Genomic DNA, 27,966 nt, shown 5'->3' on the forward strand with positions numbered 1-27,966 from the left:
ACAGAAAATCTGCAAAACAGATGTCAAGAGTGACGTTAGAGTTATCTTATTTTAACATAAGCATGGTTTTTTTCTCCAAAAGATCGACAAGAAACATCGCTCCACCCCTTTCAGATCTTTTGACATCTAAAAGATCTTGTACTCATCCGTGGGTGGACCGTCTCGAGACTGAATTTGCAATGCAAATATACAATGTATTTTAATTATCGTTAATTAAATCAATTTTAAAATTGACAGAAAAAAGTCCACATATCTTATGTGTTATAAAAATAAGTATAATGTGATAAGAGAAATTTGAAAAAAATAATAAGAAGTAATAGTGATTAAAGCGAATAAATACGATAAACTTCCAGACATTTAAAGTCCACACGCTAATTACCAAAATGTGACAATAATAAAATTTTATCGTTATTTTATATCTCATTGATATTCCAAATGGAAAATTCGGAGTCGCGCGACGTAATTGCGGTGCATTTGTACTTTATTTCGTTGATAAATATGCCGAGAAGACTTCTTCGCCTGCCACAAGTGGAAGACTAATGAAAAGATCGATCAATAAACTTGCCTAGACGTAGCGACGTGGCCAAAACGATCGATGTGTTTCCTTGAAAATAGCGCTACCTTGCTCCAGATGCTCCAGCATCGCGTCCTCGTCCTAGAGCAGCAATCGCGCGAACAATTTTATCAGCTGCTTGCTCAGATAAATTATCAGGAAGTTCTCTTCGTTGCGCCGGTCAGCAACGGTTTGCACTACAAAACATCAAACTTAAAGCCATCTGTAAAAACAAATTCTTTTCAGTAAAACTAAAAACGTCTCGCATTTAATGGTCTAATAAAAATTTTTTTTCTACCCTTTCTTTTTCTTAAGCATCCAATAGAATTTATTCAATAAAAAAAGAAAAAATACAAATCTTTTTTTTAAGATAAACAATGTTTTAAAGAAGAAATAGGGATACCGAAAACTTTTTATCGCTCAATTTCGCTCGGCTTTCAATGATTAAGTTTTACGATTAAGACGGATTTCTCACGCTTGTATGCACTCAATGCATTTATCTGTGCACATAAAAACCTTATGTTTAAAAAATAAGACATGAGAATAAAGTTAATTAAAAAAGACAGTTATCCGATAGGAGCTAATGAAAAGAAAACTCACTTTAGTTGTTCCGATCCACGTGCACGCGCCAGGAAAAGTAAGATAAAAATTGCGCAATTAAAGAAGTGATTTGAAAAATTGCGAATGTGATTAATTTCCTCCTATTAACATTCTTTATCTCGAATATTTGCCTAATAAGCGCAATTTGCGTACGATAATTGTTTCGAAATCGTATAATTGCTTGTTATCTCATATAATTTCGCGATTCATCCGTCAAAAAGATCACAATTATTACACTGTTAGAAATTTCTTAAAATTTCAAGTACTTTTAATGCACACATGTAAAATTTCAATTCTTAGTAACTGAAACCCATATTAATATACATGTACATGAAATTTTAATATTTTGCACATTAAAAGTAAATTTAGTGTATTACATTACCGTAGTTATCTTTATTTCTTTACTTACGTTCAATAAAAAATAATATTACATAATTTAACAGTTTACGTGAATTAGCAACAGCAGCGATATGTTAAAGTAACAAGCAAAATGTGTTAAATTTGAACATAAAAATTTTAACCAGGATATTTTTTAACAAAAAACACAAAATTTTTTACTCTGTACAAATTAATGTAAATTTACTTAAAATTAATTAACTTAAGGTTAAAAGTTATTAATTTTCAGCTAACTAGTGTAACATGAACACGATGTGAAACACGGCAGCGGGGCGGCCACCTTTCCCTCGACGAGGACAAACCCGTGCGCGAGATCGAAGCACGGGAGAGGGGTGCGGCCGTGTGACGCGCGCGTTTAGAATTCGCACGCGTCCGCGGAATCCCTCATCATCGGCGAAAATAGAGCGCCCGCCGGGGATTTGAGTGCAAAGTAAAACAGCGGCTTTCAAGCGAGCCGCCACGTGCATCGCGACGCGATCCATTACCGCACGCTACCCGATGTTGTTCTCCGCGACAGCCGGAGTAAATTCCTCCGTGAATTTCGATTTCGTCACTCGCGCACACTCTCTCTCTCTCTCTCTTTCCTTCCTCCCCTCCCCCTCCCCGATCGGGGATGATTAGACGTGCAATTTGTAAATAAAGGTACCTAAGAATAGAGAGGGCCGACCTACTCGACGGGGTGGAGCGAATTCCGCGTCGCGGACGTCGTTCTAGGTCGTGTTTCAATCTCGCACGCGTCCCGCGCTTTTCTTCTTTGATCCTCCCGTGAAATATACACAGTAAAAAATTTTGTGTTTTCTTGTTAAAACATATCCCGGTTACAACTTTTATGTTAAAATTTAACATGTTTGTTTGTTACTTTAATATATGTTGTGTTAATTCAAGTAAAGTGTTGAATTATTAGAATAACTTAAAAAAATGTAAAAGTAACACCATGTACACGTACTTTTAATTTTACACAATAAATATGTTCCTGATTATCAGTAATAGGATTTATCTGTTAAAATTGACAGAAAAAAAATTTTGAGTTTACTCTACAATCGGGGTTTTAACAAGGACCACTTCATTTTTGGGGACTATCTATTTCGAGATGGCGCATTTCTCGTGAAAAAAATTCACCTACTAGATCAATAAAAGGGCTTGCCAAGAACAGAGAACCAAGTATGATTGCATTCACACATATATTATAATATTGGACTGATTAGTCCAATGATATATGTACACACATAAAATTTTTATCGATGATTCTGAAACAATCTATATATGCAATTAAAAAAAAATTTTTCAGCATTTCTGAAATTATTATTTAACATATATGATATGTTAAATTTATATATATATATATATATAACATGTTAAAATAATATTATGATCATGTTAAATAAGTTTAAATAACATATACAATATGTTATTGTAACACGTTATATGTTATATTAACATTACTACAATGTTAAAGTAACATGTTACATGTGTTATTTCGACGTAATTTTCTCATTAAATTGTTACATAAAAATTATGTCAAATTATAAAATTTACATTTATTTTTATGTTAAAATATAACATAATATGTATGTTGTTATTTAACATATGCTTAATATGTTAACTTAACAGAAAATTTGTTGTGCACCGTTTGACATGCGGTATCTATTAAATTTAACACAAATTTTTTAACTGTACGTACATTTATCGCTGCCGTGACACGTTTGTCGCAATCAGAAAGCGCAACGATCACGAAGATCGATCGGCATCCACGACGCCTGGTTATTATTTTGCTCGCCGCAATCATCGACTCCGGAATGATGCACGCATATCGTTCCACACGATAGGGATAGCTAATTCTCTCTCTCGCTCTCTCTTTCTCTCTTTCCTCTTCTCTTTCTCACGAGATGATTTTTTTTTGCCTTCAAGATTGCGTCAGGTTGGCGTATGACATTGAGCGCGAAAAAGAGCCGAAAAGAGCGGAAGATAAATCGCTCCGTGTCTCTCTTCTTCGTACATCGTTTCGAGTGTCGAAGAATTAATCCTGGCCTGCACGCTTTCCCCGTCAGAGCGAGGCGACACTTTCGTTGCGTCGAAGCTACAACGTGAAAAATTCCTTGAGTGTCTCGTTCTTCTGCAAGTTATCTTTCATATATCTTCATATAATTTTTCTCGCATCGCTTATAATTTGAGCCGGTTGTCCTCGGATATAAATTAGATTATCTAATGGACAAATGCTTCTTTGCCTACACAGAAAAAAAGTAATATAGCCAATAACATATGTAATTGCGGGCTGCCAACTACATAAAATACTCAATACAATAATATTTGCTATGCAAGTACAATGTTGATACTGCAATAGCATGTTATTGTATTGAGTATATCTGTAGCTAGCAGCCCGCAACTACATATATTATTGAATATATTACTTTTTTTTTCAGTGTACACACAGAAATATCATGAACACGTGTAGACCTAGATATTTTATCCACTAGATGAATTACATTGTCCGAAGTTGAAGGAACAATAGGCCCTTGGAGAATTGTCCCATGACATTTATTACCCAGCGAGAAACAATAATGAATTCAACATCAATTCGACGTCGAATCGACATCGAAGTGACGATTTCTATGTCGAATCAATGTCGATTCGATGTACTATTTCTCACTGGGTACTGTTTTACTGCGTAAATTATTTTGCAATTATTTCTCTGTGAAATATTTATTTTGTTGATTATGACAGAAAAAAATTGGTCACTCGTTAAAAGAATTTACACGATGCGATAAACATTACGTCTCTTCTCCCTCTTTCTTTTCTTCTCTATCTTTCTCCCTTTCTCTCTCTCTCTCTCTCTCTCTCTCTCTCTCCTCTCTCTCTCTCTCTCTCTCTCTCTCTCTCTCTCTCTCTCTCTTTCCTTGCCTAGCTGGCGTTGGTGTCCAGAAATGTCGTAACATCGCGTTACGATACTGTAACGTCGTAATATCACAAATGGATATCATAATTGCGCGAAAAGTGCAATCATTCAGCCTCGCCGGCGAAGAATGTCGGGGCGGAATCGAGATAAAGAGCCCGCGTGGACTCGCGCGCGGAATAAGGCGGAGGAAACGAAGGAGGCGGAGGAGAAGAACCAGTGGAGGAGTAGTAGGAAAGAGATGAAGGAGGACACGAGGGTGAGAGAGGAGACGATAGTCTGGAGCCAAGCTGGCTAACGCGAGAAGGGGGCTCGCCGTGGTCGCGCGGGGGCAGCGAGGGCACACTTCGCGGAGAGGAAGACCGAGAGAGAGACTCCCCGCGCGATTAGAGAGGTGGGGACATCCGAGTGCTTATAAGACACGAGGGTCCCGGCGGAGAGACCGAGAATCGATAGATAGTTCGCAAAAACCGCGGGGCGAGTGAGATCAAGAAAGAAAAGGCGAAAGACTTCGTGAAGAGGACGAGAAGCGAGAGGAGAGCAAAAGGGAAGGGACACAGATAGACAGAGCGACAGACGGATGCGCGAAAGTATATATGCAAAAGGAAACTCGTGAACCCGGTGATGGTGTAAAGTAGTCGCGGATCGGATCTCTACGTCGAATCGAAACGTAACATAAAAGGACAAACGGTTAAGGTGGCCGATCTTTCCTTCCGCGCTGTGCGTGCCGCGCTGTGAACCCGAGCGGATCGTCGAGCGGGTCGAAGTTCCAAAGCAAGCAGGAGTTCTACCGGGGATTATTGAACCACGTGAAGAATCTCTCGTCAACCCTTGCAACAGCAACAGTGAGTATCCCCCCGCCCCCCCCCCGCGCGTGACCATGAAAATTGTGTTTCCACGGGGCCGCTTTGCTTCGCGATTAATTTCAAAATTTGAAAGCCTCGAATCCTCGAAGTACGAAGTTAACCTGGGAGGTTTTAAGCTTCGAATTCTTCTCCAAAGCTTCCGAAGTTCGAGGTAAACTCCGAAGGTTTGAAGTTTCGAAGCTTCAAATATTTGAAGTTGGCTAAAACAGAGCGCGCGGAAGCGCGACTACGTTATTACCTATTCATCCGGACGAGGCCTAAGGCAATAATTGATATTATTCAACGTGAGATGTTCATAGGATTAATAACTTTAAGTACTAAACGTTTTCCGCACAAAAGCAGTTGAAATATTTACTCGAATAAGTTTTACGCACGAAAGATATAATAACTCAATAATCGAAAATATACACGGAGAGAATTTTCTCTTAAAAATTTTTCCCTGAAAATCGTGGCAATTGCGAGACAACGTGAACCTTGAAGAATTTTACCATACTTTTAATAAAATTTTAATAAAAAATTTGGCAAAGTTTGAGCAAATTTTGTTAGTAGTATAGTAAAATTTACAAAATTTTGCCAAATTTTATTAAAATTTTACTAAATTTTGTCAAAAGTACAGTAAAATTTTTCAAGGTTTACGCTGTCCTACAATTACCACGATTTTCAGGATAATTTTTAAGAGAGAATTCTTTCCATGTAACTTTGAAATATCAATTCAAAAGGAAGAACAGCTTTGCTCGCAGTCAAAATTAATTTAATTTCTCCCTCTTCGATATTCCGAATAGACATCGCGAGCGACGGAATCCAAAAAAAAAAGGAGAAGCCCACCCCGTGCGAGCGACTCGTACTCAGGGTGATTCGCGAAGCTTCGATGAGCTCCGGGTAGTTTTCGCGACCCCCCTTTCCTTTCGTCCGGCCGTCCAGATAACCCTGTAAAAATTTTCCACTTAACGGGTCCCATTCGCGCCCGCTCGGGTGATTAATGGTTTCCTTGTATCCGATTCCGGTATCGCATATTTACTAACCGCCGTCTTTCCCTCCCCACTCTTCGCCGTTGAGAAAAGCATGCGCGGGAAAAAGAGAATGAGCAGAAGGGAGAGGGGAGAAATCGCGCGAAAGGAAGATGAAGTTCTCTCGGGGAAAAGAGCGCGGGGAAGAGGATCGCGGCGGAATATAGGAAAAAAAAAAAGCAACGCAAAAAGCGGGGGAGCTTCGCGGGCCCACGGGGGCGGTACGGCGGAGGGGAGGGGAGAAGAAATAGACCTCGTGGTGTGTTTACGCTAAAGGAGGAAAGAAAAGCGCCGTCCATCGCCGTGCAGATAATCCCCCATTGATGGAATGACAGTTGAATATTCTGCGATAGACTCGCTCTCCTCCTCAGACCTCGTTTTGCTTCTTCTTCTTCTTCTTCTTCTTCTTTTTCTTCTTCTTCTTCTTCTTTGTCGCGTAACACGCGACCTACGAGACGTACGAGGTCTCGTGATTCATTCTGGTTTATTCCTCTGTCGCGCGCAAATCATCACGTCCCGCCCTCATCTTCTTCTGTTCGTCGGCGCGAAGCAGAAGCAACCTTCTGAAAGCGAAGAACGCGGGGGTGCGAACGTCTTTTTTTTTAAGCTTTGATTTCTTTGGCCCGATCGAGATGTAAGCGCGGAGAAAAGGAAAGATGAGAATACAGGATGTATAAGCGTGGACAAGAAAGTATTTCCCGCAATATTAATAAATAATAAATGATCAAGTTTATTACTTCTTTTGTGGTTGGCATAAACTGGCATAAAATTTATTCTTTCGATAAAATCTTCTTTAAGGAATTTGATAATTTTAAATTGTAATTTAAATTTTAAAATATATTCTTATTTCGACATTATAATAATCATCTAAAGAGCGTGATATATAATTTTTTATAATAATAGTATTAAAAGTTCCTTGGTTTGAAGATATTGCTATTATCTGTCCGAGAAAGAAGAAAAAATATATAAAAAGCTGAAATCCTTAGATCCTTCAAACATTTTACGATGACATTTGAATGAGTTGCTAAATGATCGAGCAACTTTTAACGGATACCGCAAGATACTTTTGTTTCGTAACAAGTAACTTGATTGAAGAAGGGCTATCTCGTGTGTTTTGTGTATCGTGCGGCCGGTGTCAAAGGAGACATCCGTGTTTCTTTTTCTTTTGCACGAAAATAAATCCGATACCGCTATCGGATGGCGCTCCAATTATAAACTCGCATTTCCGGTCAAAATCATAAGTACGATAAGTCTCATGAGTAAGTAGCATGATCAACGAAGTGGCGCCTTCATTTAGCACTGTACGAGGAATTTTTTATTGAGACGGAAACTTGAAAAATCTGCATTTCTGTGTACATAATTTACATAAATACTCACATAATTATACGAATTGAAATTAATATAATGTAAGGCTAACGAAAAGTTATTATCAAATTTTGCACAACGAAAAAAATATAATCTCGTTATTCTTGTTACTCTCGGATTCTCGTATTTTCTTTACATTTAACAGTTAGAAATCTTTTCAAAACGTATATCCCCTTTTTGTCATTCCACGTATAAAAATGTAAGGTAAAACGGTAGACGAAACATCATATTTGATGTCAAATATGTTAGGATAAGATATCAAACGTCTCATGAAGTATTGATGACTTTGTGACTTTTCGATAACTTCATCTTAATACTTTCGCATGCATAACGGCGGGGAGAATCGACTTATGCAAAAAAAAAAACATGTTTCCGTTTAATGAAACGAGGAAGGGGGAGGATTGGCGAGGTCAAGGAACGATACTCCAAGACGCGAATGGATCTTAAAAAATTATAACAGAATTTTATTATCCCTAACGCAATATCTGAAAAAATTGGGACGCTTTATCTAGCTGGATTGCCTCGTCAAAAAAAAAATTCCAATTTGATTAATTTTAATTAATTAATTTTACAAGCCATCCACTTTAACATAATTTAGTTTTCAAAAATATTAATTTACCTAATCCTGTAATATTTCACAGCAAAACTTTGCAACAATTTCTCATTCGCGCGTTTAAAATTATTCCAAGGAAAACGAACTACGCAAAAACTTTATTCATGCGCCGCATTTAACCACAATATGTCCATCGTATCACGATGAAACATACATTCTTCAAAAAATCCTATTCTCTGCGAAGAGATACATCTTTAATGTGAGAAAGCAAGAGAAATCGTTAATAAACACCTCCGCATCAAGCTCGACACCTCTCGTGAAAATATAATAAGAATTCTGATTAATAAGGCACTCACCTTTTGGACGCGAATCTATCCATTCTTCTCTGTACTAAGAAGCACAATGGGACGACGAGCGCGAAGTCTCCTCTCACCGTCCTGTCGCGAGAAAGAGAGAAGCAGATTGATCGCGTAAAAGACAAGACCCGAGGTTTTTTTTCGAGATACGCTACGCAAACGAAACGATTTGCCAATTTGTAATCTTCTTATCGAGGTCACCGAAGCATCTCTGATCTCGGAAGTTATCGGCAACCTCGTTATTACCGAATAATGCGCAGATAAACCCGATTAAATTCTATCTTCGTTGTGCGTCCTTAATCAATTTCGTCACGCGCTATCAATTAGCAATGTATTATTTACCTAAATAAATTCTCAAACAAACGTACGTGTCTTACAAGAGCATCATGACTGGCAAAACCGAAAAAAGTGAAGATAACTTTCTCACACGCAACGATATAAGTTGGGAAATAAATTAAAATCTAGAACTTAGAATTTATAATCTGGAGTGTTCAAAAAATCTTGTGTAAAAATTTCCAATTTTCAAACCCGTAAAACGTTCAAAGAGAATTTCATCGCACAGTTTAATTTTTATCCATATACCATATATTATATATGGTAAATTATCTCTTTTTTTTTTATTGGAGCAATACGTATGTCCAAAATTAGCTCACATTAATATGTAATACAATATAATAATATAATAAGATTACTGTACTAGTCAATAAACAAAACAATAATAAAAACATTTTAACAATTTAATACAATTGTATTTTCAAGTAAAAAATGCTATTTTAATCTAATCATTAAATCTTACATATAAATTATTTTGCAATTTATTTTTTTAATGTTATTATTTAAAAGTGTTTTAAAACAATTAATTTATTATAATGTAAAATGATTAATAACTTTTACCTCTATGATTTTAATATAAAGTAAGTTTGCGCGACCAAATCATTAATGTTTTCATTTATCAATTCTATTTTATTTTTATTATCCTTTACCAATGCGATTAATGTATGTTTTACCATCTTTCCGTAATATTTTTATATATTTTTGAAACTTAAATATTAAAAAAACTCGACGTATTACTTATTATTTCAGTCGTAATAAAATTAAATGCTATTATAATAAAATTTTCGTGTAAAAACAACTGTTGATAGATCAAAATAACGAAATTTCTCGACAAAATCCTGCTTCCTACGTACGTTCGGGAATAATATCCACCCCCGCAAAGCGATTTCTAATTACAGGATGAAATTACGCAATAGAAACGGTACAATGTAACACGTTGTATTCTTATATCTCAATATCGATGAACTTTTCCACCCCCTTAGGATGGCAATATCTCGCTCTCTTTCTCTCTCTTTCTCTCATAAGCGTCGAGCTTCTTTGTAACTTTCTGTTGTAAAGCTCCACTCGTAAGGGAGAAAACCTATTAGAAGTCGCGGAAGTTTCGAGGAGAAAAGCCGGAAAGCCTTTGAATGATTTTCTTCCATGGACGATTTCGCCTCGAGATAACGCGACGGGGAATACGATCGATTAGGTGCGAACGTTAATTCGCTCCGTGAAATCGGTAGACACAGTGGAGGATCTACGGATGAGATAATGAAGCTCGTACTTCAAGGCTTAGACACATAGGAAGATCCCAAAGAGACCAGACGTTCTTTTAATGGTACATTCTTCGATTCAAAGTTAATTTTTCCCCGACCAAAATGTGCAATAGTAATTTTACGCGTCGCGATTGCTTCAAGAACGAAACTTCAGCTGGATAATTTTCTCTAACTATTTTATCTATAGTTTACTATAATAAGATCTTAATTCACCAGTAAGACGTAAGAATAAAAAAAAAGCGTGATGCTAAGAATCGGAGAACTGTGATGAGTCATAATTTCCTGACAGTTTTGTAACGGAAAGATTAATTCAAAGAATTCAATTAATAATTAGATTTTAAAAATGACTGAAATTTCTCTATTCAATTGCAATCTTCGAAAAGAGCTTAGGAATGTAGATTCAAATGAATCGCAAATAAATCAAGAGAGACCTCTCGATACAGAACAATTATAGAATTGGCCGAATGCCTCCAACTTATCCAGAATGATTTTCCCGCCGTCGTCGTCGTCGGACAATTATTGTTTTCCAATCTCTTCACATTCTCCGCGAAATCGTCAATCTGTCTTGCTGGCGCGTAGCTTCGCGAACGCATAAAACGACCAGGTTCCAGGAAGAGACTCGTCATGTATTTGATGACTCGTATCTCCTTTCAGCAAAATATTACATTGTTTTTCAATATTATCGTTGTCTAATTAACACGATATATATGACCGTTTGATAATAACGTTAATATAAAAAAAATTCTCATTCTCGGTTTGAAGATATCCTTATTATTTTCTATATAATTTTTTCCATTCATGAAATCTGTTATTAAATAATGAAAATATATTTTTCTTGATAAAACTGTGCGAAGTTTCTTTACGTAAGCAAACTAACGGTTCGTTTAACATTACATAATCTTCAGTGCTTAACATTTCGAAGATAAAGGTATTCTTGAGGCAAGCTTATTCTTCTCTTCGCATGGTAGATATTAACATGGCACTGCAAAAACTAACAAGGTCCCATCGATTTAAAGCGCGGGATTTAAATTGTCTTCCCTACCGCGCATTATAGAATATTCTAGATATTAATTACCATGTGCGTATTGTCGCGTCAGATTTCTCACAAACGTTCCAGCAAGGGTTTCCACGCGTGGGTCTTTCGCCCCCTCCCCTCCCCCTTCCCCTTTCTTCCTTTCTTCCTTCCACCTTCCTCGTTTCGAGCGTTACAGCATTCGAACGCGCGTAACTGGGAGGAAATCGGGGATCAATTGCGGATCTATCGCGCATACGCTATACGCCCCAGCTAGCTTTGCATTAATTTCGCGCGCAAGCTAAGCTCGCTTCTTCGTGAACGTTAGGCGAACAAAGCGAGCGCGTGGTTGCGCAATCCCACTGTACCGCGCGCTCTCGTAAATGGCGTGCACGTAGGGTATTAAGTAATTAACCCCCAAACACAGACGCACAGCGTGAGATTCCCCCTCCCCCTCCTTTCCTCCGTCCACGCGACGTGAGGAAATATATGATCGAGTTTGCATTTTTACGTCGGCGACGTAACGCGAGAGCTGGACAATCGGACAATCGGACATTTCTATCAACGGGGCTTACAGCCCCGTTGAGCGAAATGTCGGTCGAACTTTTGTTCCGCGGCCGGATAGTCGACCTCCCTCCCACCCTCACGACGATCTCTCATCTCGCCTGATCCGATTTGAATTCGTAGAAATGCATCGTCAACATATCGAGATGACATGGGCGAAATCTCGAATCGCGCAGATTCGAAAGCTGCGGCACCGTACGCATCTCGCAAGGCCGAAAGCCTACGTATAATGTCAATAATCTGTTATTAAGCTCTCATTAGACTCCCCACGAGACTCGAGTACGGTAATCCTTCTCGGAGTAACATAGAGAAACGCTGTCGCATCTCTCTCTCTCTCTCTCTCTCTCTCTCTCTCTCTCTCTATTATTGCTATAATGTTAGTGTAAATAACCATATATGTATAGTTGTGCCAAACAGGGTAAAAAGTTTACTATAAATTATAACAATTTCTACCATACATATTCTACCATACATAAATCACAATTATGGCACGTTTAACCATACATATGGTTGTATGAACGAATGCTATAACTATTGTAACAATAACATAGTGTTAAGTTAACTATAATTTATATTGTTAATTTAACTATAAAAATATTGTTACGACCAAAAAAAAACTATAAATTATAGTTAATGCAACTATTTTTTTATCTCAGTGTAGTCTATAGATATACCTAAATAGTTGTATTATAATATTAGTACTTACTTCTAGCCTATTTACTATTTATTACTTACTATTTACTTACTCAAAAATGTTGTTCATATAAGTAACATTGTTAACTTAGTTAAGTATTTTGCTGACATTGTTTATCCTCTGTTGCATTGTAATTATCAAATGTATATCTTTATTTGCCCCATAGCTTGCTAGGGCGTTATTATAATAAATCAATCAATCAATCAATCTCTCTCTGACTTTCGTTGGCGAAGAGTGAGACGATCTCTTCGCTGCGCCTTATCTGCCCGACGTCTTATCAGGCGATCCCGATCGTCCATTGGGGTCGATCGAGATCGAGGATACTCGGATTTCTCTACTCACAGAACCAACAATTTCGTCAGAAACGCGATCTCGCGCGAAGAGAGGAGGAAAGAGAAGCGAAGGAGGAGGAATCTCCACATCGGATCTCGATAATCTCTCGAGAGCTCGCGCCCTCCCGTATCGCGCGAGTGTACCCTCCCCCTTCACCCCCTCCGCCCCTGTGCGTCGCGATAAGAAGCGATCTCGAGTGTCACCATCCGCTCGCGACATAGGACCGAACGTTGCTAAACGTCTAATTATAAGCATTCGCTCATCGCGACGTTAAGCGTTCTTAATTTCGCGGAAAAATCTCGGATTTTTATTCCACTTTTTTTCCGATTGTGACAACAACTAGCGGGCCACACTGGCAAATTATATTAACGTAAGGGACAATGAAAGTTTCTGGTCGTCTTATAAAAACGAAAATTCGGAAAAGTATGGCAAAAAAACGGAATCCATTTTTCCCCAAGATTTTTCGTGAATTTTCTGGTTCAAGCGAAACCGCGATCCTAAAACGCGCGACTCCTTCATCTCCCATTTCCGCCAAGACGCCGAAATCTCCCAGCAGAACTCGGAAGAGAATGTGCGTGGCGAAGAACGAACTATACGGCCGCCTGATTTGTTTGTTTTCATTACCGAGACTATCGGCAGCCTTATTATATGTGTATACTTGCTATCCGCTTAATGCACTCGTGAAACCTCCCGCTTCAACTGCTTTCTTTTCAAGTCAACTGTATATACATCTTCCTTTTCTTTTCTCGATCTTTTTTTTCCTCACTAAATACACTATTGTAATTACAGGCAATTAAGTAAGAATTAAAGGCAATTAAGTAAGAATTAATGTGCAATTACTAATGAATTTAGAAATACTCGTTTTTGGATTATCTTTTCATTTACTAAAACAATTAGCAAACTTAGATGTTTTACGTTTAGGATTCCCATAGGGTAATTTTCCACTTATTCCCGTTTGTTTTTGCGACTGGCGATTGCAGCACCGACTACGAATCTAAGATGAATTAAAGAAGAATTAAAGATCAATTTCACCAATCATGGTTAGACCGAATGAATGCGAATGTCCTTGTCATCCTTAATGTTAAAGCATTCACATCTGGCCGTCCTAATAACTTTGATTGGTCAGTTGGTCTACCGTGATTGGCGAAATCGGCCCTGAGAGTTGAATAACCAGGCATTCACGGTCGTGCACAAAAGTCTGATTTTCTAACGCGAAACTGATCCAGAAATTCTTACGCTTTTCTAATAATTCACCGAGACCAGGTCACGGAATTCTTTTAGTTTGCCTTTCTTCGGAAAATCTTAGCGGAATCCTCAATCAATAATAAGAGTGTTTTCACAGTTAAGTCGCGATTTAAAAAAAAAAACTCTCGCGAGAGAGGAATATCGAAGTGAATCTGAATCCGACGGCCGGAGTAGAGTAAAGACATCAAAACACGATGCGCGCAGATCGAAGACTTTGCTCTTCTTTCGTTCCCCGAAAGAAAATTCGTCATCCCACAATTCCGTTCGCGCGACATCAGGCGTTTTTGCTTGGATTCCAAGTCGGCTCTAACTGCGTGATGTCCGGCGTGTCAAGGAGACAATTCTATAACGAACAACGTGCGTGCGAAATACGCGTCGTGCGTTTTCCGTCGAGGGAACGAAAAGACAAGGGCGAGGGAGAGGTGTAGAAGGGAGGGCGGGGGGAAGAAGGGATCGAGCAACCCTTCTTCTCTTTACCTACGTCGGACACCTACTACAGAGCGGCAGAGGGCGGACACGGGTTGCGGAGGAGGATACCTGCGCGCGGGTATAATAGAGGGTGCAACAGCCCTTCGCCGCTCATTCTACCACCGCGTGTCGCACCGTCGGCGAAAGATAGAGCGCGAGAGGATTCTCGGCGCCAGAGAGATTCGACCAGAGTAAGTTACGCTCGCGCGCGATTTCGATCCCGATCCCGATCCCCGTTTTTCGGCAGAACAATTCTTTTTTTCCTGCGCGCGACACCCGACATCGACGTGATTTCCTTGTGACTCATTCGAATTGAAACGGGTTTTAATTTAATTTAATCCTTGCTCGTAACTCAAATATATACAGAGTGTCCCAAAACATGTGGGACAACGCTCTAGTAAAAAGATAGAAGGGATCGAGATAAACGTAAAAATCCAATATTATCTTTGATTAGGTCTTGAGTTAGGTCCACCAATAATCAAAGTATTAGATTTTCAAATTATGCGAATGAGAGCGCGTCGAGGGAAGAGTTCGATCCGCTCGAGCCATAACACAGAAGAAAAAATCTATCGTGAATGTATGATAAGCTTTCATTAATTTACTGTTCACAATTAAGATAGAAATTAATTAGATTATTTGTAGATTAGAGATACGTTAATATCTCGAATATTGGTGGACTTAACCCAAAACAATATTGGACTTTTATGTTCATTTCGATCCCTCCTACCTTCTTACGAGCGTTGACCCACATGTTTTGGAACACCCTGTGTATATATATATATATATATATATATATATATATCGAATTAAAAGTAAAAGTCGTCAGGTAGATTCGCTTGCGCCGATCACATTTTATTTCTCCCCGTCGATCTCAGTATACTCTTCGCAAAGTAAATAATCGAAACGGGTTAAATTCCGACGCGACAAACTCGAGATACTTTTCCCTGTGTTCAATTGAACCCTACAGAGATTTAACACAATCCGAGTACTTTCTCTCTTTCAAAAAATTCAGAAAATGTCAGGGTCATTTTTTAACATCTCTATATATATTACCAAACAGTTTCTTAACTTAATTGTTAAAATCTCCTGCTTGTTTCATGTCTGTCTCGTAATATTAATAACAATCTGATTACAGATCGAAACGTTTATTTGGTTTGTTTAAATTTTATCGATATAATACAACGACATCTAGTAATGGCTCATTTGCCTGTTCTTCATTTTAATTGATTTTATTAGAGCCTTATAGAATATATTTAACTGTTAAAATCTTTATTTAATAAAAATAAAAATTTGAGCAGAGTGAAATTTTGCTTACGCCAAACAATTTAAAAAAAAAATAGAAGTACTGCCACGCATTGAACTTCTGTAAAGGGGAGCCAAAAAGAAAAAAAGTCGCCGTTTGTTTTCGCCGCGCCGAATAATTCCTCAACGATCGCCGGACGGCCGACGGAGGCGAGGACGGCGGCGAGTTTCTGCGTCGAAAAGCGAACGAATCTGCGCGCGCGAGCGAATTGACTTCTAATCGTTTTGTTTGCGACGCGGATGGACGCGGGCCTTCGTGACCGGCAAATGACGGCGCGCGAAATCGATTTAGAATCTATAAATAATCTTTTAAACGTGGCGCGAGCCGCATCTCTCTCTCTCTCTCTCTCTCTCTCTCTCTTCTTCTGTTTCTTTCTCTCTCTCGAGCGACCCTTGCTTGACCGTCGATTTTCGACATTTATTTATTATTTTCCTCATTACAGTGTTGCTTATTATCGTTATTGTACTGGTGACGCGCGCGCGACGTGTCCGCGCGTCGCGCATCTGTCATTATCTCCGGCCGCCTCTCCGCGGCTATCGTCACCGTAATGTGACGCGGAGATATCGCGCAACTTCGTTTCGGCCGATAAACATTCAGACCCGCGCGGTCTCGCGGTCCCTCGATTTTACTCCCCGTTTTTATCACGTGACACGCACAACCCGTCACACACACACCGATAACGCGATAACGCCGTATCGGTCAAGAGGATAATCCGCACCCGGTGACCCCGGGGGAGGAGGCCCCGCTCGCTCGCGGATCGCCCCGCCCGCGTGCCCGCCCCTCGTTCACCCCCCCGGGTGAGATTTCGGATCTGGGTCCCCGTCCCGCGACGGGCCGAAAAATCAATTAGGCTGAACGCGTGAAACCTTAACGAGCGCGATCTCTGCCTCGTCTCCCTCCCCCCTTCCCGATCATCCTCCCCTACCCCCTACCCCCCTCTCTCTCTCTCTCTCTCTCTCTCTCTCTCTCTCTCTCTCTCTCTCTCTCTCTCTCTCCGCGATAACCCCGGAACTTTTTATCTGTCGGTCGCGGTGACGAGAGAGAAATCGCGAGGCTCCCGCTTGTGTTTACTTTCCATCCTCTTCGCGATGTATCAACCCACCTTCTGCCCGTCTCCCTTGCGCGTGTATATTCCCTTTCGGCGCTCTTGCTATCGCTGTCATTACATTTACCTCAAAGAGAAGAATTTTTTCTCCGCTCGACGGATGTAGATTAATTCTTTCGTAAGAGAAGAAGACTTGTTCTCTTGTTGCGCGTGAGTTCCTTCCGGTGTTGCTGCGGTTTTCGCTCATTGCAACATTTTGTTATGTATTTTTCTCCTTGCGGCCGCAAGGGGGAAGCTTTTATCCCCCCCCGTAAAGAAATTGCCTAGCGTTGTCGCGACAATCGTTGTCCGAAGGGAAAAGATTTCCCTTCTGATCCGGCGGGATCCAGTTCTTCTTTCAGAAGAGAAGAAAACATCTTGATCCGAGTCAATCGCGAACAATCAATAACAAAAATACGTGAGACATTCTCTAGAAACACAAAACGAATTTCGAAAAGAAATCCTGTCCAACTTAAGGACAATAGTTTCTGAAATACATTCTTCATAATTTCTCTAACAGTTCTCAGTGTACGGGCATAATTCTTTCTTTCTTTTGTAACAGTAATTACGTTCCGTCTTACGGTCGCTTACTCTCTAAATCGCACGGAATGAAAACGCCACTTAATAAAGTGAACATTGAGCTTGTGCAATTTTTCGCGTGACTTTTTACTCCACGAGATTTAAAAGAACAATAATTTCCTCTTTATTATCCCTATTTATACGAGCATGCTTTTCTTTTTATTATTTTTATAGAGAGTACGAGATACGAGGGAATGACGGTAAGAGGTAGCCGACGAGCCGCCGCTAAGACAAGCCTGTGTCTGCTGGCGGTGCTACTCGTGCTGTCCTGTGCCGCAAGTGGCAGCGGCAGGGCCCACGCGCTCCCGCAACCGGAACCGCTGCCGCCAGGGCTTCTCTACGGCGATTCCGCGGAAGAGGCGGAAAATATCGTGAGTCTAACTTAATTTGCACGAGCTACATACTTTCCGGTCAATAACCGGTGAAGTTATTATCGAAAATTTCGTTGACCTAGAGACCGATAATAGAGAAGGTGATAATATGGCCAGTGCGGATAATACGGTCACCCATATTATCTTCGTCATTAGCTGACGAATTCTAGTAATTATTTGATAGTAGCCTGTTTTGTAATGATGCTAATATGGCAAAACACAACAGTCAACATTTGTTATAAGACATTTTTACTTTTAAGAATTTTGAAAATTTTTAAAGGTACATTTCAACATTTAATTACACATACTTCCTCATTCTTTTTAAACTTAACCGCATTATTACCCAAATGTATGTACACTTGATTACTTTCTTATTATTTAACTCTTTATTCAGCTTTATTTAACTTCCATAAAATGTGAATAAAAATCACCTGTTTCGATATAACAATTTATTTTATATAAATATATATGTTTCTAACAAAATACTGTGACCTTTTTAAACAAAATCAATTTTTTTACATTTATTTTTGTGGTGGCCATGTCACCCTCCCTATTTCTCTTCGGCCCATTATACAGTATCATTACATTTTTATAAATAATATATAATATAATAAATATTTTATAACTTTAAATTGAAAATATAATGAGTAACACTTTGATGAATATAATCGTAAAATTTCAACTCAAAACATTGATTATTAACGAAATTATTAAATAAAATATAAATGGGTGGCCATATTACCACCTTCTCCTCCTCTAGTAGTCAGATGACTTTCTCAAAGAGAGCAAAAAAAAATAATCCGAATAAATGGATCCCTGTACCGTGAAATTGCCTATTTGAAAAATTTCTCAAAAGCTTGCTCGAAAGCTTCTCTACTCGGTGACCAACCGCGGAAGTAATAGTAGTGTTCTAGAAATTACATTTAAAAGGTCATATTAATTTAATTATTTTTTTAAATCGTATCCTTTACTTTTTCTTGGTCGCGCGCAGATGTTGATAAACCGCCTGAAGCAGCTGTCGGAGCTGAAGCACCGACTGGTCGAGCAGGAGCACGAGATCAACAACGAGCAGCTTGCGATCCAGGAGATCCTGGAGACAAAGGCGCGGGCGCAGGAGAGCGCGATGTCGGTGGAACAACTGCCGCCGGACTATCCCGTCGGGGAATCGCAACCGGAACCGTTGCCGAAACCCGAACCGTTTATTCACGACCCGCAGCACTCGCGCAAGCGAGAAGGCATGAACACGGTCAGCTGTGAGTATTCCCTGCGTTCTTTATTTCCCGCGGTTGCGAAGGAACGTTGCGTGTTCGGGTCGAGTCCTAGAAGAAAATTCCGCGGGAAATCTCGGCGCCTCATTTCCAGACAGCATTAGAAAACATTTTTTTAAGTATTTTGAAAGAATTATTGTTCATTATATAGTTCAAGTATTCTAAAATATGCTCTAATGGTTTACGTAATAAAATGTTAATTTCAACACATTGAAAAATATTTATGAGGAAAGGAAAACAAAAAAGGCCCTTTTTTCACCTTTTTCCACTTTTCGAAGTTTTAATTGCGAAATTTGAATCTGAAAATTTTTTGAGGTTACTTTGATTCCCGATATCTATTGATGGTTAATTAATTATTATATATATCTATAACATTATATTTATTTTAAATATTTTTATAACTGGAAAATGTTTAAAATTGATATATTATATATATATATTAAAAATATTTTTTAATGCATTTCTAAATTTTATTTTATATATTAAAATAATGATATTTATATTATTCAAAAACCTTAATAAAAAAATTCTATTAAATCCCTATATAAAAAAATAAGTTTTTTAAATATTTAAGAGGACATATATAATAAATATTTTACACTGTCTGGGAACGTCCTAAGATGGATACATTCCGCGAAAAGAGAGTAAAACGAGATCTGTACTAGATAATAATATTTTTCGAAAGGAGATAAACGATCACGTCAAATTAATTGACAAGCGGTTAAATAAAATAAAGATTTAAACTGATATGCAACGAACTTTATGGAGCTTTGTGATAATGAAAAAAAATCAAGAGTAACGCACCATGAAATGTGTGTGTGTGTGTGAAATAGAATAAAACAAAACAAAATAAAGTGCGAGAATAAAACGAGCAGCACCCTAGAGAAAAATATTACACGAAAGCGTTTTCGGTAACATCGCCCGTCGGCGATATCTTTCTGGAGGAGACACGTCTGGGACATTCGGGATCATTTCGGCGTATCATTTCCCGCGGATTTTCCGAGCGTGGGACGCGTGGGACGGTTCGCTCGGCCGTGATCGCTCGTCCCGGGATTAGTCGACTGGATTCCGGGAGAATCGGGAGATTATGCCGCGCACGTTTTTTCGGAAAATCTCGCGGGGAATTCTTTTTCATTTTTTTTTCTTCTTTTTTAAGGGGAGGGCAATCTCTCGAGAATATGTTCGTCTTGATTGCGAGACGGTCCGAGGAGGACATTGCAGGATTTTTCGCCTTCCCCCTTTTCCCCCGCGTCCAGAAATTTGAAACGGCGAGTTTCTCGGATACCGTTAATCCGACGAGTAAATTCTTTTCGGCGGTCGTGACGGACGTGCGTATATATGGCAATCTGCGCCGTGTTCGATCGACCGAAGGCGATCATCAATTGATTGGGACAATTGAGGCGTGACGCATTACATGTCTTTCGCGCGCGCTCTCTCTTTCTCTCTCACTCTCTTTCTCTCTTGCTTTCTCTCTCTCTCTCTCTCTCTCTTTTACGCGCGTGCCTTTCTTGATTGATTCCGCGAAATTGATTCCTCGATTCGAACTCAAAGGAAAGATCGTGGATTTTTCACGTAAACTAGATGACAAGCGACTTTAACCATTAATTACGTGTCGGTCATTAAATGCAACGAATGCAACTTTTTGTCGTTTTACTTGCAGCAGGGATAGTTCGTCAATATTTAAAAATTAAGTGGGTTCGTTTAAATATAAATGCAACTCCGAAATTGTTAATATATTCAATATACATGACTGCGGTAGTTCGTGTCGCGTTTCTTAAAAAGTTTTTCCATTTACAGTAGTTAATTCGCTGCTTTCAATTTTAATCCATTTTAGAAAACACTTCGAGTTCAAATATTTTCCTCGCCATGCCCTCGAAACGCCATTTGTCGCCGCCTATGATACGCTATATGACCTGACAGAGAACAAGCAATCCACTAATAATCTATTTAAAAACAAACAACACGACAATCGCCAGTAAAGGCACCGATGAACATTGCATTCTTTTCAATTAAAAAAAAAAAATTGCGACTGAAACAAACAACAGTTTCTCTTATCGAAAATCCTCAAACGACGTGTGAAAAGATTTCGTGGACATTTTCATTTGATTGACCGGCCGATCTCAGAAATTTTAATAAATATAATCTCAAATTACTCATGTGACATTACCAAGTGTGATAGTCTTTTTGCTCTCTCTCTCTTTTGTTGTTTATGTTCGGTAGCAACGAAAAGTTCAGAAGTTAATCAACTCTTGAAATGAAAAGATATGGGTTTAGTATTGTCTATCTAAAAATTTCTATAATTCGAAAATTAATCAGTTTATTTATCTCAAGTAGTTTGCTCTCTTTACATTGTGTGTTCCTGGAGTCTGGCCAATTATCAATCTTGAAATACGAGAAAGAGAGCGATGTTCATCCCATCAAGGCTCTGAGATTCTATAGCCATTAGCCTGTGGGATTATCTCAGGATTCATGAACACACAAACACGATCACTAACGTGATGATTTAAGAATCAAATAGTTCATCTGAGGATTGATAAGTGCAACTTTTATTCTTTCCTAACTTGAGCTACATCGCATAAGACTGTCACATTGCGTGCGATTCAAGTTGATTAACTCTAGAAATTTGTTCGAGCATATTTCTTTAATTAATCTCATACTATTTCATTTAAAATAATAGATCTATTACTAATAAGTAAATTTTATTAATTGTCTCTGTGTTAATGCATTGACGAAAATAAGGAATATCACAGTAATATATTTCAATCGAGAGTTTCTTTAAATTAGAATTACTTAAGTATAATGCTTTGTTAAAGATTGGTATAATTCCTGCCTATCGTTTACTTATTATTTTTTCTTAAACAGTATATGATCAGGAACTGGGCAAGAGACACTGCAGTGTATTTTTCAAGTTTTTGTTGGAAAGAAACTGCGCAGCATTTACTTACCATTTTTTCTAGCCTAATTTCTGATTAGTAAGAGATGACGAAACGATAGTCAGTATTTTTCTGTCCAGTTTAGGAACAGTTACTGCATAATTAATCTTAACCAGTAAAAACTAGCCAGTTTCTGGATAACGATAAATTATTCCCAGAAAATTTTCTACTCGGGTCGTCATATCTAATCATATTAATTTGCAATTCAAGATAGCAGCAATTTCGTTGGTTTCAATAAAATGATATACTGCGAGTGACTTTTCATCCATGCGCCAATTAATTTTTTTTAATTAAAATAATATTTAATTTTCAGATCCTATAAATTTCTAACTATGTCAGTAAAACACGCGTAGCGATGTCCGATAAAATCTCTTTGCTTAAAAACATAATTCTCTCGCGATAATATACATTAACCCTGCATAAAATGTCTTATTCAAAAATAGTGCTTTTCATTCACGAGATTTTACGCACGGAATATATTTCCATGCGAGGCGACAGCGATTCGCGCTACTTGAATTAATTTTAACATAAATATAATTAAATATACATGTAGAGAAGTTACTTTGTCGTTAAGTTGTCGAAGCTACTAATAGTTAGAGCGGTATAAGGCGATCGGCTGCGACAGCGGCGGGAATAATGGACGCGATTCGTGTTTCAGACATGTCCCTGTGCCACTTCAAGATCTGCAACATGGGACGTAAGAGGCAATCGAAATAAATCTCCGTAAACGGCAGTCGCGAGAAGTTCGAAGCGGACGGCGGGCGCGGCGAGGAGTTGAGAAGCTAGGAGGAGACCTCACCTTGTGCTTTAAAGAAAATTAAGTAAATGAGCCAAATGAAAAAATACAACCGCTTGCCACACGGTCCATCGAAAATTGAAGTTGCGAAGGTAGCAACGACGAGCGGTCAGTTTCTAATTATTTCGCTTTTTCTCTTTCGAAATATCCTCTTCATTAAAAAAAGGAGGGGGGGGGGTAAAAAATTGCCGTATCTGATATCCAAATCGTTTCGCCGGACACGTTCTTGTGAGTTCAGCAATAAGAGCGAACTAAGATACTTAATTCGAGAACAAACCAAAATCAAAGCGCCCTTTTCTCCTCGAAAAGTACGGCCAAGTGCGGAGAGCAGAGAAGGTAAAAAGGTTTGCGCCATTTGCAAAAGAAACGTGGAATTTATTGATAAAAGTTGCCGCTCCTCCTTGCTATCCCTTCGGGACAATGATTGTCACCAGTATTACACACATGCACACACACACACACACACATACGCACACACATACGTACACGCCACGTTGGATATCTACGTGCGAAAAGTGAAACAGCGCGAGTCGCTCGATCACCGCGATCAGGCGCTTCATTAACAAACGTCGATCCCCCCCACCCTCCTCTCCCGTTGCTGCAACGAAGCACCCTCTCCTCGAGGGTGCGGAACAACGTGTGCGTGTGTAGAGAGAAGAGAGAAAAAAATACTCAGCAAAGAAAAAGAAGGAAAAAAAACACACAGAGAAACGTTTGTAATGTCGAAACCGTCCTCGGCACACACCGTCCGACTGGTTCGGACGAGATCCGCGCGAGCTGCCCGACTACGTACGGTTGTCTGTGGCTGACCACCTTGCTAGAGATATATACCGAAACGATCAACGACGAGGTACTGTTTTAAGTGGAGGAACGCGCGAACAGCGATGTGATTTCGATTGTGTACCGGCATATCGCAATATCCCGATTTTTTTAAGGCCAAAACGGAAAAAAAAAAGAAATCGAACGTTTCGAAGTTTAAATTCTCATCACTGATATGATTTTATCAGGAATATTGTAACGGAGTCATAGTGTTGTTATGTAGAGATGTGCGAACTAATTCGAAGTGAAATTAGGTAAAATTTGCGATTCGAATTCGAATTAATCAAACATTTCGAGCTTAAAAAGTTCGTTTTACATATTTGTGGAACCTTATAAAATTATATTTAAGGTGACCTTATATCATCTCGATATTATATTTTTCTTACAATACAGAAAGCCTTTGTAATTATCTATTAATATTAATATTGAATAAAATTATGTTGTTAATCAAAGGTTATGTAGCAAACACTAAATTTTATTTTATTCGACCGGATTCAATTCCATTTCAAATTCGAACAAAGAAATGAAATTCAATTCAATCCAATTTGGCTTCAAAAAACTCTGATTCACACATCTCTTATTGTTATATTGCTGAGGGTCAACGGCATCATAAATTGATCAGATCTGTAGTGTACTTCGAAGTATGTATTATATATCTCACAAAAAGAAAGAAATAACATATACATGTCAATAAAATTCCCAGACAATAAAAATTCCCGCATGTCTAAAAGACGTCATAAAGGCATCTTTACCGATTGTAGTTCGTTAAAATTCCGAGTTTAAACTTGTTATCTTTTGTAAGATGCACACTCAAAGAATACGCTACATCTGATCGATCTAATAACACTCGCTATTAAGTTAATGTAACATATATATACGTGTAACAGTATAATCGATATTATCGAAAAATTGTATGGATCCTCGTATAAACTGATTTTTATTATAAAATCAAAAAAATACCGTAATCAATCTTACAACAATCTTTTCATTTCTTAAATATGTTATTAATACGCTATTAGTTAATTAAATACAATTATATATGTTATTAATTATTACATATAATTAATAGATTGTTGTTAATTATTGCATGGATTAATTTTGAAAGAAATCGTTATAAATGTACCAATATAGCACATTATAGCACATTGCAATAAATATAGAGCAATCTTGTAAATTGCAAACGTAATATCGTAAAAATATCGTGAAGGCGCGGAAAATGAGAAAATATCCGACAAGATACAGTTAATATTTGCTCGCTAGATATTAAAAATGTAACGAGGAATCCCACGATGTGATGTCTTCTCTCTTATGTATCGCATATGACTTCGTATTTCTAAGGTAGGCAAAAGGTGAGAAATCCTTTAAAAGATTTTAAATGCGTTGATTTTGAACAGACAGCAAGAAGAACGTCCCAATTATGAGTTGCTAACGATTTATTAGTTTTTGATTCATATTTTGATTACGCGACTGAAATGCCTGGCAAAATTCAAAAGGTCAAAAGCCAAACAATTCGAAATGTTAATTTTTTACAGTAAAAAAAGTTGACAGGGCATTTTACGAGATTTTAAAGTGAGCTTCTGTTATTCCTCTTTACAGAGCGGAAGAAAGAAAGGAAGGAAGGAATACAAACGAGAAAAGCATCGCTTGGGCTTTATGCCGACTAAATCGATCGGTGCACTAAAATCAAAAACTACTTATTGAAAGTACCTCGTCGGTGGCGGAGCACGAGCATGTAGATAGTTGTTTCTTTTTGCAAAAAAAAAAATCACATCGACCGTTTAGAAAAAAAAAGTGGTGTCAATTAAATAATTGGGCGATTAAAAGTAAGCAGTTATTATTTTCATCGAGAGATATAGTATATGTTGTTGTAACCGAAAGGCTTGAGAAGATTTATGAGATAAAAATAAATGCGACTTATGCCGAAAATCAAGTGGTTTGTGTATTTATCGAATATTAAAATGTCCCTAACAGTGTTGAACATTAGCCATATTGGACCCAGCTTTCTCTCCTATCACAGGCTCTACGATAGCAGAGAGTCGATTAGCCCCCCCTAGCTTTAATTACTAGTAATAAATAATAAAAATAATTCCCCAAAACGTAGAAATAGATTTAGAAAACGTAGCAAGTTTCAATAAAACGATCGATCGACATCGACTGATTACTTCTAGCAGGGATCTTTAAATCTTTATTTTCATAGAACGACAGACCTTGTCCCGTAGAAAAATTACTGTCGTAATTAACTTGCCTCAAGAAATAAATTTTTCTGAAGAAAGAAATTTCCAGAGAGTTCTTTCGGTTTTTTGAACGTTGGTAGAGTCAAACGTCGCGACGTTGAGAGTGTGTGTGAGAGAGAGAGAGAGAGAGAGAGAGAGAGAGAGAGAGAGAGAGAGAGAGACAATGTGCAAGATTTCTGGTATGCTGGATGATATATATATATATATAGACACTTATATGCGCCAATCAATGAGAGAAAAGAAAGAAAAGAAGAGGAGGAACTTGACCAACTGTGCGCCAATTATTTAATCGACACCAATCGAACCGTTTTCTCGGTCGCGCCTAGTAGGTCGAATAATAAGCAGTAACGGGCGACGCAAACTAATGTCGAGAGTAAGAATGAAAAAGAAAAGACGAATTACGAAAAGCTCTCCTCCTCGCTTGCGTCGCGCGGACGCTCTTGCGACGTACAAATTTTATCTATCGCTGACGGACTACACGTGAGGATTTCGCGAGGAAAATAAAGCGACTATAAGACGGGAGAGGGGAGGGGGACAAAATATCGCGACGTTTTACAGTGAACACGCTAAGATCCTGAAATGGGAAGTCGTCGATAATGGAAGACAATCTCTCGCGCGCGATCCAAGTTAGAATATGAAATCAATACGGTCTCTATATTTATTATTATTATTATTATTATTTTATTACTATTATTATTATATTGTTATTTTTATTATTACTATTATTATGTTATTATAATTATGTTATTATTATTATGTTATTATTACATTTTTGTTACTATTCCTTAGTTAAGTTAAGTCGAAGGAACACGCGTGCCAAATCTCTTTCTCACACTATATAAACATTTTACCATGTAACCAATTAACGCAGAGTTTGCCAGTAATTCGTTATTATTGCAATTCACCATTAGTGATACATTTTCGAGTGCATTTGGAGTATATTTCGAAATGCATTTCGCGGAAACCGAAATGGAGAAAGTGAAATGGAAGGAGGGCACCCGCATTCCTTCATTATTTATGAATTGCCCGGCCGTTTCTTTGAGAAAGAAACGCACCGCCTCTTATTTATTTAACTAACGTTAATGGATACCTCGGTAAAGCGTTCGTGGTATTTATCCTCCTCCTCCCTCTCTCCCTCTCCTCCACTTGTAAACTAATCGATCTTCTTGCGCTTAATTCGTAACTTGCCGGTGCTTCCTTTTCTCCCGCCTCTGCATTGTCAATTGAGCGTGCTTATGCGAATCCGATTCGTTCAGGGATTTGAGCTAGAAGGAAAACAAAAAAGGGATATTAATTAAAAGTGGAAAGGAAATAAAACGCGCGGATCGGCGCATGTACCTCATGCACAAATCAATGCTAACTGCTAATAAACTGTATCATCAGAAGTCTCCTCGTTTATTTGTCCTGTTTATCTGCATTATTTTATTTTTTGCACCATTTAATTCCATCGCAGAAGATACCTGCGATGAGAATATTTCTGGGAATTTTTCAAAAGTTTTTAATAATTTTACAATCTTTTTAGAAAATGTCTCAAATTTTTATAAAGTAGAATATTTTTCAATAATGTTAAGTTCAATAATGTTCTAAAATTGTTCATAAACGTAAATTTTAAAATGTTTTAAGATTAAAAAAATGTTTTATCCTAAAATTTTGAAAAAAAAATCTTAAACTCAAGATAGTAAAAAAAATTAGTAAATATATTATAAAATATTATGAGAATTTCTTTTAAGAGACCTTTTCAAAATATTCTCTTCTTCGCGGTATATTTATTTTTAAAAAACGCATTCAACAGAATTGTTCGGACAAATGTCTGCGATTTTTTGCGGAATCGAAAAAAGATGTGTAACAATGTCTCATTTTGCATGAAAAAATTATCTTGAAGATCGAAGGTGCAATTCTTTCTCGACATTAAAGTTAAAGTTTCGACAATTGAACGTCTAATCTAAACTAACTATAGAATCTAATTGTGGGAAATCAAACGAGCGCACAAATAAATCAAAAAGTGCATCCATGCGCCATCTACGATAATGGAATCAATTATATAAGAAAAGATACTGATGATTGCGTTCAGGGAACGTACTATTG

The 27,966-nt window shown here is 38.1% G+C and overlaps 1 protein-coding gene and 1 long non-coding RNA gene across 4 annotated transcripts; one reads left to right on the forward strand and one right to left on the reverse strand.

Moving 5' to 3' along the window:
* Positions 1-2: 2 nt before the first annotated feature.
* On the reverse strand, positions 3-9,328 carry LOC114255016. Of its 2 annotated transcripts, none has more exons than XR_003626344.2 (3): positions 8,587-9,328; positions 3,231-3,626; positions 3-750 (listed from the first exon to the last, which is right to left on the reverse strand). It is a non-coding gene; the product is annotated as an uncharacterized LOC114255016 (long non-coding RNA). The 2 variants fall into 2 exon arrangements; XR_004963159.1 differs by having other exon boundaries at positions 3-776.
* Positions 4,866-27,266, forward strand: LOC105838482. 2 transcript variants are annotated; one of them, XM_012684062.3, is made up of 4 exons: positions 4,866-5,284; positions 17,635-17,831; positions 18,823-19,084; positions 22,691-27,266. In XM_012684062.3, the coding sequence occupies exons 2-4, from the start codon at positions 17,655-17,657 to the stop codon at positions 22,747-22,749; spliced, it is 498 nt and encodes a 165-aa protein (XP_012539516.2). In that variant the 5' UTR covers positions 4,866-5,284; positions 17,635-17,654; the 3' UTR covers positions 22,750-27,266. The 2 variants fall into 2 exon arrangements, with proteins under 2 accessions (XP_012539516.2, XP_012539517.2); XM_012684063.3 differs by lacking the exon at positions 4,866-5,284 and adding an exon at positions 14,548-14,685.
* Positions 27,267-27,966: the final 700 nt, after the last annotated feature.

The sequence above is a fragment of the Monomorium pharaonis genome, chromosome 5 (genome assembly GCF_013373865.1).
Source record: "Monomorium pharaonis isolate MP-MQ-018 chromosome 5, ASM1337386v2, whole genome shotgun sequence".
NCBI classification, from domain to species: Eukaryota; Metazoa; Arthropoda; class Insecta; order Hymenoptera; family Formicidae; genus Monomorium; species Monomorium pharaonis.

Bases quoted from the DNA above. Each gene is read 5' to 3' on its own strand.
- LOC105838482 (XM_012684062.3), top strand. From the start codon at position 17,655: ATGACGGTAAGAGGTAGCCGACGAGCCGCCGCTAAGACAAGCCTGTGT. The intron at 17,832-18,822 runs GTGAGTCTAACT...GGTCGCGCGCAG, and splicing joins CGGAAGAGGCGGAAAATATC to ATGTTGATAAACCGCCTGAA. The intron at 19,085-22,690 runs GTGAGTATTCCC...TTCGTGTTTCAG, and splicing joins AGGCATGAACACGGTCAGCT to ACATGTCCCTGTGCCACTTC.